The sequence below is a fragment of the Cynara cardunculus genome, unplaced genomic scaffold (assembly GCF_001531365.2).
Source record: "Cynara cardunculus var. scolymus isolate 2C unplaced genomic scaffold, CcrdV1 Un_Scaffold_1672, whole genome shotgun sequence".
Classification (NCBI taxonomy): domain Eukaryota; kingdom Viridiplantae; phylum Streptophyta; class Magnoliopsida; order Asterales; family Asteraceae; genus Cynara; species Cynara cardunculus.
In genome coordinates this window covers 31,529-49,366 of record NW_020200829.1, presented here as the reverse complement: position 1 = coordinate 49,366, position 17,838 = coordinate 31,529, and the positions used below count along the sequence as shown (strand labels likewise).

At 36.5% G+C, this 17,838-nt stretch overlaps 1 protein-coding gene across 1 annotated transcript in view; it reads right to left on the bottom strand.

Annotated features, from left to right (window-relative positions):
* Positions 1-11,145: 11,145 nt before the first annotated feature.
* The window catches only part of LOC112502614 (protein HOTHEAD-like), a 34,198-nt gene continuing 27,505 nt past the window's right edge, over positions 11,146-17,838 (bottom strand). The window contains exons 4-5 of the mRNA XM_025106572.1: positions 11,434-11,851; positions 11,146-11,195 (exon numbers count right to left, since the gene is read on the bottom strand). Coding sequence (XP_024962340.1) covers positions 11,146-11,195; positions 11,434-11,851 — 468 coding nt within the window. The remainder of the gene's footprint in view (positions 11,196-11,433; positions 11,852-17,838) is intronic.

Here is a 17,838-nt window from a genome sequence, read left to right as displayed (position 1 = left end):
AGGTCCTTAGTTATTCGCTTATTCATCTCCAGAAATTTGTCTTCCTCTGATTTTCTTAGGGCGCTTATGTGAGTCTTTTCTTTAGCTAAGTCCTCTTTTTCTGCGGTTAGAAGGTCGGTTTCTCTTTTGTAGAAACTTGCTTCTTTCTCCGCTTTTATTCKTTCAGATTTTTCAAAACTTAATTTTTCTTTTAGCTTTAAGAAGTCTTCTGAAAGTTGGAATACCTTTAACTCTAGTTCTGATGAACCAGAGTTGGTTTGATTTATGGAAGACTCACATAATTGACTGTCAGAGTTGGAGGAATCTGCGTTGGACTTGGCCATTAGACAGATGAGTGCCTTATCTTCGTCATCTGATGAAGAGTCGGACACCCAATTTTCCTTTTCGGCCATCAAGCTTCGCTCTTTGAATTATACTTGTATTTGTTCTTGTAGTAGTCAGCATCCTTGATCAGGCGTCTTTTGCATTCCTTGGAGAAATGACCAATTTTTCCGCATCTGTTGCAGCGAAGGTCGTTTTTCCTTTCTTCCTTGTCCTCTCTTCTTTCTTTCCTTTCTTCTCTTCTGTCATCCCTTTTTTCTCTTTCGCCTCTTCTGTCGTTCCTCTGATAGAATTTTGATGGCTTTCTATCATACGAATTCTAGAACTTTTCCCTTCTGAACTCCTTTTGCTCATAAGGTTTTCTGATGAACTTCTTCTGAAATTGTTTTGTAATCAGGGCCAATGATTTGGCGAAAGCGTTAATTTCATCATCTGAATCAGAGGTTTCCTCTTCAGATTCTGATTCAACCAGTAATGCTTTCTTGCCTTTCTTCTTGTGTTCCTTGGCAGGCGTCCTTGATTTGTCAACTTCATCGGCAGCCAAAGCAAGAGGTCCTCCGATGGATACCTTTTTCTTCATTATGTCGCTTTCTTGAGCTGCCAGAGTTCCATACACATCATGAAGAGACCAGCCATCTAAGTCCTGATTAGCTTGCAAGGACATAGATAACTGAGTCTATTCATCGCCCAGACTCTTTAGGAATAAAACATTGTTCTCTTCCTTGATTCTTATAATTTCGTTTCTTCGACATTGATTTATCAATGTGTTGAAACGGTCATAGGTCTTTTGTATGGGTTCATCAGAGAGGGCTTTGAAGTTGGTGTAATCGTTGAGACACTGAGCTCTACGATTTTTCTTCGTTTTTGCTCCTCCTTCCAGTTGACTAGCTAATTCGTCCCATAGTTCTTTCGCAGTGGAGCAAGTGTCGAGGGATTCAAAAATTTCATTGGGCAAGGCCATTATTAGCAATCTCTTGGCCTTTCGATCGGTCTCGACTCTTTCTTTGTCATCATCGTCCCAGTTTCTTTCTTCTTTCATCATATAGTAGGCTGGAATTTCGGCTGTGGTGTTTGTTGCCGGAACTCTTGGGACGAGAGTTTRAGGGATGTAAGGACCCTCCTGTATGGATCGTAGAAGGTTCCTATCCATCCCTTCCAAAAAATGTACCATCCTGATCTTCCATTGAGGATATTCCTCACGTTGAAGAGTTGGAGGTTTTGTGAGAGAACCAACATTATAAGCGGAGTTCCAGTTGGCCATTGAAGATTTGGAGAAGAAGAGATGTCGTTTAATGAGAGAGATTTAAAAAAAGGTTTGAGAGATTTTAGATGATCGTTTTGATTGGTAATTCAATCAATTGGCTCTGATACCAATTGTTGATTCTAGATCTCTCAAATAACATTGATAATTTAGTTATGAATAACCAAATTATACTGTTTTAATAAAGAAAGTAAATAAAACTCAAAAATAGATTATGAATAAAAAAGAACAGTTTTGAGTTTCAAAGGTTTTACTGAATAATAAACCGTGAATACAGAGTAAAAACCTTATGCACGTATATGCGTGTATGTGTGCATGCGTTTATGCGTGTTTTTAAATAATAGACCTAGTTGTTTATTTATACTAGTTAGCTAATGTCTAGATAACTATCTTTTGCTACTTTCTAGCAGATAGTCTAGCTAACAGATAAGGTCTATCTATTACATGGATAATCATATATTACAAGATAAACTATAATTCYAGCYRTTGATTAGTCATCACCAGCTGTCATTATTGAATAGGTGATTTCATCCTTATCTTCAAGTCTTCAATGTACGCTTGGATGAATACTTAGAAATTCTTCTAAGTGTTGAACTGCTCCATTGTATCGATGAACACTTTCCATCAATTCGTCCATCGATCCGCTGGATGTATTTGATCCATCGGTCCACTGGATATACTTTCCATTGAAGCTCTGGATAGTCTGTCCATCAGTCCGCTGGATATACTTTCTCTGCCTTGATGTTTTCATCGATCTTCTGGTTCTTCATCACTTATTGTTTTTCATTACTTTTTACATTTTGCATTATGGAGTCTAACAGATAAAACATCAACAGACCATTGTCAAGAGTTATGCTCACTATCATTCCATCAACAAGTGAGATACGCCAAGCTTATGAACACTCCATGCTGTCCCAAGAACCGAGGGCAGCTACCCCGGAGCACTTAGAGCCGTCCCCCCCCCCTCCAATCGAGGGAGCACAACCATCGTGCTTCCCCCGGCCCTYACMAACATATTTCCCTACCTACTACCCAAAGGGCACCCACATCCACTATCCCTGGCGATCAAAGCCAAAGGGATATTGAAACAGGACGACCCAGTCCAATCTAAACCCAAGCTAGCCATCCTTCGAGCCTCTGGAGATGAACAAGACGAGGAATCTCATACCCCATCACCCCTCTCTCAACAGAGAGGTGATGAAGAGAAAAGAGCCCCTTCGCCTCAGGGCTCGCCACAACCTCTCACACACACAAACGCATTCGTTGCTTTTGATGTTGAACACATAGATCGTTTAGAGGCGATCTTCATTTCATGCACCACTACCCTCGGTATTTGATCTACCAAAGGGTAAACACATCCAATTCACTTACTCAGCCTCTGAAGCTAAAGAAGAGGAAGAGGATGTCCAAACATCACGAGATTGTTCTTCTCTCGAAGGCTATCATGGACATGATGGAAGTCCTTCGTAGCCTACCTTCACACAAGGCTAAGAAGGCGCCTCAGGAATAGAGGCACAACCTGCAGCATCCATTGCTGTAAGGGTTACCCCCTTAGCCGATCTGGTGACCAAGGCTGAGTTCCAGGCCTTTGTTGATACAGTTATGCGCCTCATGCTCGAGCAGCCGCCCAAGCAAATGACAACACCACGATGACCAAGAACTCGATGATCAACATCTTGGACCTCGTGAGGGGGAGACAGAGGCGGCGGCTACATATACATCTCCATCCGCTGCACCAACGCAACCACAACCATCACCACCCCACCATCCCAACACCAATGAAAAGAAAGTTTGTCATCCAATGAAAACTTGGAAGTTGACGTTTTTCTTCTAGATTAGTGTATGTTCTTCATATGTGTATAGATTAGACATTGTTATTTCATTACTTAGGGGGATATTGTTAAACCCCACAATGCAAAATGTAAAAAGTAATGAAAAACAAACAAGTGATGAAGAACCAGAAGACCAATGAAGACATCAAGGCAGAAATGACTAAGTCTGGATTCGACCATTGGATCGATGGAAAGAMCAACCAGAGGATCGATGAACATTGGACCGATGGACGAAGTTCAACCAGAGGACCAATGGACGATGCGTTCTCATCGATACTCTTGACAGACAAACACTTGAAGATTTTCTAAGTATTCATCCAAGCGTGCAATGAAGATTTGAAGATAAGGATGGATTCATCACATTGATAATGACAGCTGAAGATGACAAATCAACAGCTGGAATTATAGTTTATCWTGTTAATAATGCTTATCCATGTAAAAGATAAACTTTATCTATTAGCTAGACTATTTGCTAGAAAGTAGCAATABATAVTTATCTTAGTATTAGCCATCTAGTATAAATAGATGATTAGGTCTATTGTAAAAAGCGAGAGTGTGATAGAGAAAAAGCTTTTTACTCTTTACGTTTACGTTTTATTATTTATAAAGTAAAACCTTTGAAGCTCAAAACTGTTCTTGAAAGTCCTTATTTTATTTTTGAGTCTTCATAACTTTCTTCGTAAAATCACTATAACTTGGTTATTCATAGCTAGATTATTAGTGTTATTGAGAGATCTGGGATCAATAGTCACAATACTGAAGAGAGGGTTTTAAACTGAATTGTTTAGAAGCTAAATCACTGAAGTCTAAGTTCTAGATTGATTTATCTAGAACTCTAGAACATTGAAGACCGAGTTCTAGACTGAAGTATCTAGAAATCTGCACAAAATTCACTTTCAAGCACTTGATTAGCATCAGGAAGATTAGTAGATGTAGCTTTAATGCACCATTCATACTTCGGCTTAAGAACCCATTTCCATACAAATCTAACATCAACAAAGTATGGTTCATCTTTCTTTTAAAAAAAAATTCGTGAAATATTTTTCATTGAAGCACAAGAACCATTTGCAGCTTTAGATTTATGAAAAAGAACAAATATGGATTTGAAATTCTTATATTTGATCTATTGTTTGCATTTGGCATTGATGGCGAAAGAATTATAACCACAATAGTTGCAAGACAAATGTTTTGGGGCTAAAGAAAGTATATCTTAATGAGTAAAATGTTTTGAATTTTGAAGATCAGCATTAAAATTACATTTCTTCTTTAAAAATAAAGCACATTTGCAACTATTAGGGTTATCTTTTGAATTCTTTGTAGAAAAATTGGTTTTGGAAGAATTAGCACTTTCTTTCTGCAAGTCATCATTCTTTCTCCATTCATAGTCAGCAGCTTTAAAACTACTCACAGATAAGTAATTTGAACTCACAAAAGATTTGACAGTCGAACACCCAGACTTTTCAGATTTTTTAGATTTCAGAGAAATCTCAAAATCATTTTTGAAATCAATTCCAGAAGACTCTCCGACCTCAAAGACACTTTCATCAAAAATGATTTTATCAATTACAGTGGATTTAATTTGAGAATCAATCTAAGGAATCATTGAATTTTTAAAATATCAACTCAAAGGTTGTTTGATAACTTTCTCAAACTTCATGATTTGACTTATAAGTTTGGTTCCTTCATCAAAACTAGAATAAAATCCTTTTCGAGATACTGGATCTTTTGCAAATTGGACTCATGCAATTTATCTTTGCAAACTAAACGCATGGTCTGTTCAGAAATTTCATCATTAAACTCTTTGACTTTAATTGAAAATTCATTTTGAGCTTGTTCCATTATTCTGTTTTCAGATTTTAACTTCACCTTAAGTTCAGATATTTGCTTCTTTAAAGCAGAAATTTTAGCATTTGAAGCAAATTCAGGATTAGAATGAATTACCCAATCATTTTGCTCAATAATCTTTTCATTTGAGTCAGAATCATAAGTCACCTCTGTTTTAGAATCAGAGCCTGAGTTATAAAGCACATTTTCAAAAATATCATACTTAGAAGATTCTTTATTTTGTGAAATAGAATTTGAAGAAAAAGTTAACATTTTATGTGGGATAAAATGATTCGATATCAGAATGAGAAAATTCAAGTTTTCTAGTTGTATAACTAGAATTCAAATCATCATATTTCAATCTCACAGTTTTGAAATTTGGAGTTTCAAAAACTTTCTTCATTTGATTTGCTCTTATCATCTTTTAAAGATACAGGTGATTCAAATTCTGATTTAAAAAAATTTCTCGAACAAAAGGAATTGAGAATTTTGAAGACCCCCAATGATAAAAATCATATAAGGCTTTTGGGGCCTTTTTTAGAATATCAGACTCAATAAAACCTAAACTCATCTGAGGATTATAAAATTTTGTATCATTGGGTTTATGCGTTAAAATTTCCAGACTCTACTCAGATTGACCTATTTTATAATTAATTTCCTTCAACTGTTTGACTTTATCATATAATTGACCTCTTTCAGTAAAAATCATGTCAAATTTCAATTTTCCGTCAATTCTCTCATCCTCTGGTTCAATCAAACTCTTTTTCAATGAAGCAATTTGTTTATCTAAATCAGATCTAAGTTGTTCATTTTCTTTTCTAAGAATTTCCTTTTCTTCTTTCAAACCTTCACTTAAACACTTAAATCCACAACTCTCTTCTCTAAATTTTAACAATAAAGCTTTTTCACTCATAAGCTTTTGTTTTAAAACTTCAGCATTTAAGGATTCAATTTCATAAAAGAATGACGTGAGAATCTCATAATCAGATTTAACATTTTGAATAATCTTTGACGTCTTTTAAAATACACTTGAAATGATATTTTCAGAAAAATTAACTGCAACTGCATTTGAAATCTTCAAGAATAATGTCCCACTCCTACGACTTAAGAAAATGAAGCACCCCACTTCCCACTAGAAAAAAAAATAGCTTCACTGGACAAGACTTCACCGGACAATAAAATATGCTCTTATCGGACAACAAAGGAATTTGAAAGTCCCAATATTCAATCAATCTTCAATCTTCATCAAGAACACACAATAAATGGCAATTTCAAGATTATGATACTTGAGAGAGAAAGTCAACAAGTCAAAGTCTTGTTTATATCATCAAAGCTCACTATTACAAGGTTAATGACAATTAAGCTCTCTTACTCTATTAACAAAGAAACTAATCTTATTTATAGGTCTAACCAAAACAACATAAAAAAGAATACTTTCAAGAATGAATACAACATATAAGCTCTAAAATTCAAACCTAACAGAATTACTTCACCAGACATAGAACTTACACTTCACTGGACAAAGAGATGTCCGATGAGAGAGTAATGGATAATAAGGTATCCGATGAGAAGGTTAACGGATAGACTTGACCGATGATAAATATGAACGATAAGACAGTATCCGGACAAGTCAAAAATTTGAGCAATAACAAACGATGAATAGAGTCTCTGGATGACTCTTTGTACGATAACAATTGTTATCGGACAATGCTATCCGATGAGCAACAAAATCAATATAGTGGACAATGCTTATCCGGTTAAAGCTCAAGCGATGATCAAATCAAAAATATACAAGTCTCAAGTAGTGAACGATAACAAAGATAAATGATGATTAAAGACTTAATCAAATTCAACAGCCGGTGAACGACTCTTTATCGGATGTTGAAGATTCAACGTCCGATGAACATGAATACTTAACTCCAAAAATTAGATAGTCGTTCAAAATCACTCAAAAATTGCAACTTGAACGCATTTTCTTGCACAGAATGGTTCGAAAATAATGCATAAGCCAATTGAACAAAAACCAATATATCAAAAATTGATCAAACAAATGAATTTTGACAAAATTATGCAAGACCAAAACAAAGAAGTCTTGAAGAACACGATTCAAGAAATTCGAACACAATTTGATCTCAAATCCAATCCAGTCTTTTCTGATTTAGCTTTGATACCAATTGTGATCCCAGATTCAAGTCTAAACAATTAATTCAATACTCAATGATCAAGAACGTAGATGAAGATATGAATGATTCTGTCAAAAGGTTCACTCTCAATCTCACTATGTCAAAGATACGGATGAATGATTTTGTCAAAAGGTTAACTACCAAAACTACCAAGGTGCTATTTATAGCAGCTCCTAAAACAAGAAAGATAACCAACTACCTTTACAAACTATAAAAGGAAACAATATTACAAAGCATATTAAAATATTTTAGCACCGGGACTTGAATACAACATTTTTGTTCCAACATTTCCAAACCTGAAAAAAAATGTTGCGGAACTGATTTCGGGGTTACGAACCTATATATAAAGTAGAATCTCTATTTCATATGCACACAAAGTCTATAGCATATAAGCTTAAAAAACATTGTGTAATTCTTATTTTTTGTTGTAGAAGTTAGTGTACCAAATGATAGAGAGAATTTACACCCTCATAGTGCCATGGAGGATAGGGAGGACGTTGAGGTTTTAAGGATTTTATCGAATATTTCATTGGACATTGATATTCGTTCTCCGGGACTACTTAGACCGGAAGAGTGTCCACATGGGTTTTTCGTGTTATACGAATACCCTTTTAAGGTAGCATTTGAATGGCCTTACTCTGCACTTGTTAGGTCATTCTTTACGAGGTTTGGTCTTTCATCGGGGCAACTGTTGCCTAATTCTGGCGAATCATGAGCATGATTGACCGTTTAATGGCTGATTGGGAGTCGTCGTTTACAACTCATGAGTTGTTGAAGGCGTATTATGTCAAGCCGGAGATCAATAACCAGTACAGTCTCTTCAAACATGCCCGAGGTTATTGGACCGTGGTTCAGGGTACGACTGGCAATGATCTTAAGTGGAAAACAAGATATGTCTTCTGAAAATTGTTGTCATTAGAAGACGACAATCAGTGGTTGATCTTTGGATGGAACATTGAGGGTAAGCTTAGCTTTTTAGATTTGTAGTAGTTTTATAATTTAGATAAGAACTAACGTTATTTTTCCTTTTGCAGATCAAATTTTCTATGGTACAATCTTTGGCGGATTCGATATCCAAGGTTGAAAAGTTTTTGGCGATCAAGGATTGCAAATTTTACCCTCGGGCCAGGTTTTTGGTTGACGAAGAAGATAACGACGACTTGATCTACTTGGGGACCTTAGAATCCTTAGTCGCGAGGGAAGAGGAAGAAGAAGAGGAGAAAGTGAGAGAAGAGATGATGGGTGAGTAAAACCCTTTCTTTTACTCGATCGCTAGTTTTATTCTTCCTCTTTTTCTCAATTTTTGCTCTTAATTTCAGAAGAGTCTCTCGAGAAGGTGTCGAGTACTCTCTCTAAGAGGGATAAGGCTCTGTTCCTTGCCCAAAAGGGCAGGGATTTGAAAAGGAAGGCCTTGCCAATGACTCAGGTGCTAAAAAGTCGAAGGTGGATTCTGCAAAGAACCATCTTCAAGGACTAATGACCCACCTGTGGTCTTTGTTTCAGAGAAGGTGATGATGCCTTCTGTCGTGGTGGATGCTACGCCAATTAGTTCACCCCCTCCATCAAAATATCCTTATGAAGGACAAGAGGAAATCCGTTCAAGTCGATAAGGATTTGAACTTCTCGACGATAAGGATTAGGTTGTCGTCTGACTACATGAAGGACGACACATTGGATAGGAAGAAACGTTTTCCATCTCACAACCAGTTTTTGACCCTTATCTTCTGTGACCGGTATGATATTGTCTCGGTCAATGACATAGAGAGCCATGTCGTAAGGCTCTCTTTCATAGTAAGTTATTTTTCCTTTGTCATTTTGTCTCTCTTATGATGATCGTGTGATTTTAACTTTTAACATGCATTTTATGCAGGCATTCCAAGCTTCTCTCTACCTCCATGCTTGCATGGATAAGGTTGGAGAGGTGGTGCCAAGGGCTCTAGCAAGGGAGTGGGAGGCCCTTGCTAAGTAACAGGTGAGACGGCCAAATGTGAAGAGATCCCCGTCCGACTAGACGACCTCTCAACCATTTGGAGGAGGAGGTTCGTGCCATGGAAGACATGAGGAGGCATCTAGGTCAGGCGCTCGACAAGGCATCTGCGTCTAAGGCGAAGTTGGTGATGACTAAGGACACCCTACCTGGAAAAAAAAGCTTGGGTCATTGAATATGTTGATCCTCTCTCTCATTGATTTGATGATAATCCCTTTTACCTATTTGAAAGTATTATGTTTCTGTTCTTTCAATTTTAGCAATCATCACTGAGTCTGTTAAGTGATCGCTGAAACATTTATTGTAAATCCTACAGCAACAGCGATACTTTAAGAAGACAAAATTCACACCAAAGAACCTTCAGTGAAAGTCGAAGACTAAAACTAAAGATTAGTAACTGGCGCGTTCGTGATCTGAAGTGGCATTCAGTGATTACAACCTGGTCAACATATGTGTGAAGACTGCCCAAGCCTCAGCGAATGCTAAAGAGACCTTAAGTGTTGTTCCAACATTCAGTGATCAAATGAAGCTTGTTGTGTAAGATTTTTTTTGTCTTGTCCTTCCACACACACAAAACAATCCCATACCCTTTCTGGAGTATAGTACAGCATAGAGCCGACTAGTTGACTCTAGTACCCACCAACTCCATGAAAAGATGTATGCTCATGAATAGGCAACTGTACTATTCACTGTAGCAAAGGACAAGCTTTCCTCCAAAAGCTTGACGCATGTTCAAACCTTTCTGAATTGCATTTAATGAAATGGGTATAAATAGATGAGTGCACTCTCCATGCAAGAGAGACAAACACACACACCAATATTTGCATACATCCAAAAGCAAGTTAGAATTCTCTCAAAGTATTCTAAAAGTTCTTACATAAGAAGAACATCATTCCTTTTTTATCTTCCAACAAATCTTTTCTATTTTGATAAGAATATTTGTGTGTACACTCAGATTGTTTTAGATAAGTTATCTTTACCTTGTTTATTTTTGCATACAATCTGCAAAAACCTGTATTGACCTTTCTTTAGCAATATATATTTCTAAATTTGAAAGTTTTCTATGTTTTTATTCATCCCCTCCCTTCTACAAACTATTCGTTTAAAACTCTTTTAGACCCATCCGGGACCAATGGAATCGAACCTGGAGGTGGCTGAAAAGGAGATTTTAGACCTCAAGGAGAGGTTGGAGGAGAATGAGACATTTTCTTGCCTCAAGGTGCCGGCGATGATCATGTGTTGCCACTTGGCGGGGAAGGATCTACTTAAGCCTACCCAAGAGGAATTTGGATACTTCCATAAGTCGATTAGAACCGAAGAAGATCTAGATTTCGATGATCAGAAGGAAGAGAACAATGGGGTGCCTCTACCGTCGCCGCTCCTAACGTCATGACTGAAGCTATGCAAGAACAACCTGCTTCTTAGCCTAGTTTTATCTTTCTTGTATTCTGTCTTTTATCAGGGACACCTTTAGTCATCATGCCCTATGCTTGTATTCTTTTGAATGTTAATACAAGTCGCTTTTCTTTGTAAACGTTTGTTTTACTCAAGACTTGGTATAAAATAATCATGAATTTAACTGTTGATGAGTTGATTTATATATATCCTTAGAAGGATTACAAACAATTTGCTTAAGTAACTTGCAACAATCATAACAACTATGCCATGACTTTTTCTTATGTTTAAATCATAAGATTTCTTGTATCCGTTTAGGGCTTTGGTCACCCAAATGATCATTTAAATGGGTCGTAAGTTTTCCTCGACCATGTCTTCCGGATCGTGAGTTCCTATGACAAAGCAATATTACCGGTGGTCATTGGCTAAACCGATGATCCTCCGATGCTTAGGTTAGTAATATTCGTTATAATAATTAATCAAAGATAAATTTAAAATAAATACTTCTTTAAATGTACTACATTCCAACTAYGTGGGATGTCTTGTCCGTCTAGAGTTTGTAGTTTATAAGCTTCTTTCCTAAGATTTTAGATATTCGACATGGTCCTTCCCATTTAGTGGATAACTTACCTGCATTTGATTCCTTTGTATTTGGGAATACATGTCGTAAGATGTGGTTGCCTTCTTCGAATATCTTTGCTTTCACATTTTTGTTGAAATGTCGAGCGACCACTTCTTGTTGTGAAGGCATTTTGATTAAAGCTGATTCCTTTAGTTCTCCAAGTGCGTCGAGGTCATAACCTAGGTTGCCTGAGCTATGATCAACAATCATATGTCGTGCGACAGGGAGGCTTACTTCAACCGGTAAAACAGCTTTACATCCATATAATAAAGAAAAGGGAATCTGACCTGTTGAAGGTTGAGGGGTCGTGTGATTGGCCCGAAGAACTGATGAAAGTTCTTCGGCCCACTTACCTTTTGCGTCCATAAGCCTTTTAATTATAGAATTTATAATGACCTTATTGCTTAATTCTGCTAATCCGTTTGACTAAGGATAACGAGGTGTCAATGTCATAAGTTTGATATTATGATCTCCACAGTCTCGTCGAGTTCTGTCCCTGATGAATTGTAATCTATTGTCATAGATGATTTCAAAAGGAATACCAAACCTGTATATGATGTTAGTCTAGATGAAAAAATACCTCTTTATCCCGAATTTGGGAGAAAGCGTCAACTTTTATACATTTTGAGAAATAACCTGCAAGAACTAGTAGAAATACCTTTTGCCCTAGGGTTGGAGGTAATTTTCCAACTATATCCATCCCCCATCGCATGAAAGGCCATGGGACTAGCAACGTGTGTAAGGATTCATAAGGTCGATGGGTCATACTTGAGTATCACTGGCAGGCGTCACAACTTTGAACATATTAAATGGCTTCTTGTCGTAAAGTAGGCCAATAGTAGCCTTGTTGTGATATCCTGTTCGCTAGACTTGGATATCTGGAGTGCTTACCGTATTCCTCGTTGTGCATTTCTAGAAGAATGTCCTCAGTTCGACTATCGGTGACACAACACAAGTTTAAACTCATTGATGATCTCTTTTAGAGTTTGTTGGAAATCACGACATACCTAGATTCTTTGAATCGGATTCGTCGACTTCCAACTTGTCTTTGGGGAGATGATCGTACATTAAATAATTTTTTTATCACTCTTGTCCGCTCGTCTGAACGAGGGTTCGATCATTGTCTTCGATAGAAGGTGACGTCAAATGTACTAATGGACGACATCAAAGAAGACTTTTTTAATGCTGACCTAAGTTGCCTAAGGCGTCAGCTTGAGTGTTCTGATCTCTTAGGATCTGCTGAATGGAGAATGGATCGAACATTTCTGCCTTTTCCTTGGCTATCTTAAGATAGGCCGTCATTTTGCAGTCTTTTGTCGCAAACTCTCCTTTTATCTAGTTGACCACCAAGAGAGAGTCATTTATGGCTTGTAGACTTGTTGTTCTGAGGTCGTGAGCCAAATTCATTCCTTCAATTAATGCTTCATATTCTGCTTCGTTGTTCGTTGCTTTAAAATCACTACATATTGAGTATACCATTATGCCCCCTCAGGTGACTTCAGAATGATGCCAAGTTTTACCCCTCTGATGTTAGATGATCTGCTGACATGTAGTGTCCATAGACTATCGTCTTTAGTCTCCATAGAGAGTATTTTAGTGATCGCCTATTTTTCCAGCTTTGGACTGAAGTCAACAACAAAATCCGCAAGGACTTTAGATTTAATCGCAGTTCTCAGCTTCAAGCTTATGTCGTAACTACTAAGATAAATGCTTCAGTTTTCCAATCGCCCTGTGAACTCTGGTTTTCTSAAGAACAAATCTTAAGTGGATAGTTAGTTACAACAGAGATAGCATGATATTCAAAGTAATGACACAATTTCTTAGAACGGTTAGTAGCGACAAGTGTATTTTCTCGAAAATAAGGAATATCGCTTCTCAATATCAAGTAAAGATTTACTAACATAATATATAGGTAACTTTTATCGTTCTCTCGTGTAAGGAYGACACTTATAACATTCATACTTATAGACAAGTAGAGTTGCAATGYTTCACCGTCTTTAGTCTCGATTTAAAAGTGGTAACGACATATATTTTTTTTCAATTCTTGTAATGCCTTCTCGTGGTCATCCGACCAATGAAACACTTTGTTTTTCCTTAGGACATTATACAATAAATACGCTTATCATAGGACCAAGAGATGAACCTGTTTAGAGCCACGATGCGGCCCGTAAGCCGTTGTACTTCTAAATTTCTTGGTGATTGGAYGTTTATAATATCCTTGATTTGATCAGGATTTGCTTCAATGATCTCTCGAGTGACCATATGTCCTAAGAAYTTTCTAGAATATACGCCGAATGAGCACTTAGTAGGATTCAATTTCATCTGATACTGTCGAAGGACATCGAGCGACTATTTTATATGGCTGATATGGTTGTCTATCGCGTTCTTGGATTTCACGAGCATGTCATTGATATTAACCTCCATTTATTAGATGAAATGTTTTTTGAACATTTTTTACTAATCATTGATATATTGAACCTACATTTTTAAGACCAAATGACTTTACCTTGTAACAATAAATGTCTTTGCCTATTATGAACACCGTCTTTTCTTGGTCTGAGAGATTAATGTTCCCAGATCTAACAGCAAATCAAGTTACAAAATGTTTAGAGAGAATAAAGATGAAACAGATCATGATGAATCAACCAATGCCTTATTCATGAAAACTGGAAATTACAAAACATCTTTCTCACACTATACGACTCTCATGAGAATGATTACAAGAATGACTGAACAATGATTCACCCTAAAAACTATGACCATGACGCCTATATATAGGGTCATTTATATGAAAGCCCAATTGCCCTTAAGCCCAAATACAAAGATTATTACAATACAATCCAATACAAATGACATTATAAAACATTCTAATATTTAGGACTATTTTGGTCCTAACAATCTCCTCCCAAAGTTTTATAAAGCAATAATCTCTTAAGCCTTCAAATCTTCTCCCGCTGCTTTCTTTTAGAAAACTTTGGTGTGCCAGACTTTAAGGACTTCTTCAAGATCCCCCCCCCCCTGAATAAAGCTCTTATTCTTCAGTTTTGACTTTAGTATATGATTCAATGTGAATTCAGCACCATTGATTGCACACTCTACAACTTCAATTGCAGTTAACTTAAGACAACCTTGAACCTCAGAGTTATTGCTGGCCCACGAGCAACTAATTCATCCAACTATGGGATAGATAAATGTGCAAGTTACGTTACACTTTAGTGCAAACAGTCTTATGATAAATAATCTTTCAATGAACCACAAGTTGAATAAGCATTCAACTTAATAACTTGATTCGATAAGCTCATAAAGTGGGATTTCAACATCAACTTGAATTACCAAAGAAAACACTTTTGACATTAAGATCCGGAGAGAAGTATCAACATTAAGAACATAGCTTCTGTGATAACTGGATTTTGGCTATCACCTGAGGTAATGAATACGTGATTATTTATTATATATGATTTAGTGACAGCAAGATAAATTGATATATTTGATCATGCTAGTATGTGAAATTATGTGCATAATGTAGATGTATGTATGAGAGCATATGTATACATGATATATATATATATATATACACACACATGCATGATATAGGGATGCATGGGTTGTGTGTGTGTGTGGTCGACCTTTCCTTTTAAGGAAAGGGTATAAAAGGAGGGCAAGGCCTCCAATCACTTCTCTTGCCATTTTCAAAACTATGAGAGTGAATTTTTAAAAAGTGTTGATCGGTTTACTTGTTGATTGAAGTTTGAAGTGTGGCTTCAAAAGAGTTTCTAAGATTAGTGGTTTATACTGCTTTTAAAATCTTCTTAGTTGTATAATTGATTGTATAGCCTTTCATCTGATTTGAAAAATAAAACATTGAGGTGTTATCCAGATTAGACTTAAACCGGCCAAGAGTCGAGCGGTTTAGTCTTAAACCGGACAAGGGTTGGGCGATTTAAACCCTAAATCGGAAAAGACTTGAGTGGGCTATAGATAAATCGCCTGGTGAAGTTGTCCGGATGGACTTAAACCGGTCAAGAGTCGAGCGGTTTAGTCTAAAACCGGACAATGATTGAGCGATTTATGAATATTGAGTTCATGTTAAATATTTTGAGCGGAGAAGTAGGAATACGACTAAATGGTGACCGGCTTATTTTTAAATCGGACAAAACTTTGATTTATGAGTTGTTCGGATTGGTAAATCGGACAAGTTATGTGAAGTATCATCCGAATTTGTTATCCGGACAAGGTTCACCGGATTAATGGTAAATCGGACAAGCCTTGGGCGATTTATTGTCATGATTTGGTAAATCGGCCAAGACTTGACCGGAGATGAAGTCCGGCCAAGCCTATTTTGACCGGATTTGCATTTTGACTTATTCATGGTTTATATATAATTATTCTTATATATAAAAGGAGAATTTTGAAAAAGATTATTTTCGAACTGATAATAATAATTGCATTGACTGCGGTCTAATTCTATATGGAATTGTTTTTATGAAATGTTTTGATGAAGAAATAAGGGTGGCATATCAAGGAGAGGTGTACCATGGGATAAGGGTGGCACATCAAGGAGAGGTGTACATTTGGATATAAGGGTGGCATTTGTATGTATGTGTTATATAATATAACTCTTACTATTATATCCTTTAACATTACTGTGGTCTGGAATCTTTATTTCCTTGTGACTTAAAGATTTAGGATCAGAGTTTTTATCGAAAATCATAATCTGAATGTTATAGAGAAGGGGATAACAGATTTGTGCTGAAACTTTGAATAAACCTTATTTGAGTGGAAAAAAGGTTTAAAGTGGCATTATGTTATTTGGTTAATATAAACCTGTTTAGAGTTGATGTATTATTTGCAAGCAGGGAATTTGGCTTGAAAAGTAACAAGATATTAGTACCAGGCCCTTACTTGATTCATATATTTGTGACATATATGAAAAGTTGTTTTATTTAAAAGTTTTGGTGATTTTCACACTGCAATAACATAAATAGGATAACTCACTAGACCTTTCGGTCTAAACCTCGTTTTGTATTTTTTTTTTTTTAAATATGTATTGCAGAAAGTGCTGAGGGTAAAGGGAAGGGGAAAATGTAATAATTTCCCTATATTCTTATCTGCATGAAGATTTATTGACGGCATGTATAGTTTTGTTAGATGGATCTGGTTTAGTGTAAGAATTGTATTTTGAATTTTTGGACCATGTATTTTGTACTGGTAGATTCTTGTACTAAGGGACCAATGTGATGTACAAACATGTATTTCTTGCATATGAAGTATATGCTACATGAGTTATGTGGAATGGGGCGTTACAGCTTCATAAACCACAAGTCAGCCAAGAAAGATAAGTTGATTTCCTTCAAACTTTCGGCAGACTGAATAACCAAAATTAGATCAAAAATTCCTAGACAGAAGAATGATTATCGGCACTCAGAACTCTAGATCATAAGCATAACTTCTGAGTAATGACTGTAGACACTCAAACTTCTAATTGATTAGGTTAGATAAATGACTGAGAACACTCAAAGATCTGATAACTCCAGAACCTCCAGAACATTGATTGTTGACCTTCAAAACCGTTGATTGATCAGGTCAAATGAAATGATTGAAAGCACTCAGCAGTCTCGCCTCTTGTACAAAAATTCCAGATTAATGATTGCAGATACTCAAACTCTGACCAAACCAATAAAATATAGAAATCAATCACCCAGTTCTAAAATCTTTTCAAATCAGGCATTAATCAATAACCCCAATTAGGTTGACCAAAAAGTCAATCTTTGACTTTCAAAAATATGATAAAATGAACACCTTAATCATTAAGCACTTGGTGAACATGGGCAAATAATCCATTAAGCAACATAATAAGCATATTGAGTTGATGAACAGATTACTCATTGARTGGGTGATGAACAGATTACTCATGGGTGAGGAACTCAGATTTAGGATTTARATCGCCCATGCCTTAGGCAGATAACCCCATGAACCATGTATATCGCCCACGCCTTGGGCARTATACTCCAAYTTCCTTATATCTCTCAACATAAAATRACATCACATAAGACTTTGAGYGAATTACAAGTATATTGGACAGCTTTATCGCTCATGATATTTGAGTAACAAGACAAACTGCTTATTTGGGATTATCGCCCACCAAGGAATCCATGTAGAGGGTTATCGCTCAACAAGAATATCGGACAAACAGGTATCGTTTGATATATGAGCGATGTACACTTCGAAGTGTAAACAAGGATATCGCTTGGTATATTGGGAGATGAACACTTTTATCGCTTAACACTTTGAGCGATTTACAACATCATGCTCATGACTTAGAAGATTAATCAAGGTTATCAGGCAATGGCTTGGGTGATGAAAGTAGATTAGCGCTCAACACATGCAAAATATGTCTAAGTCCAACTTTATCG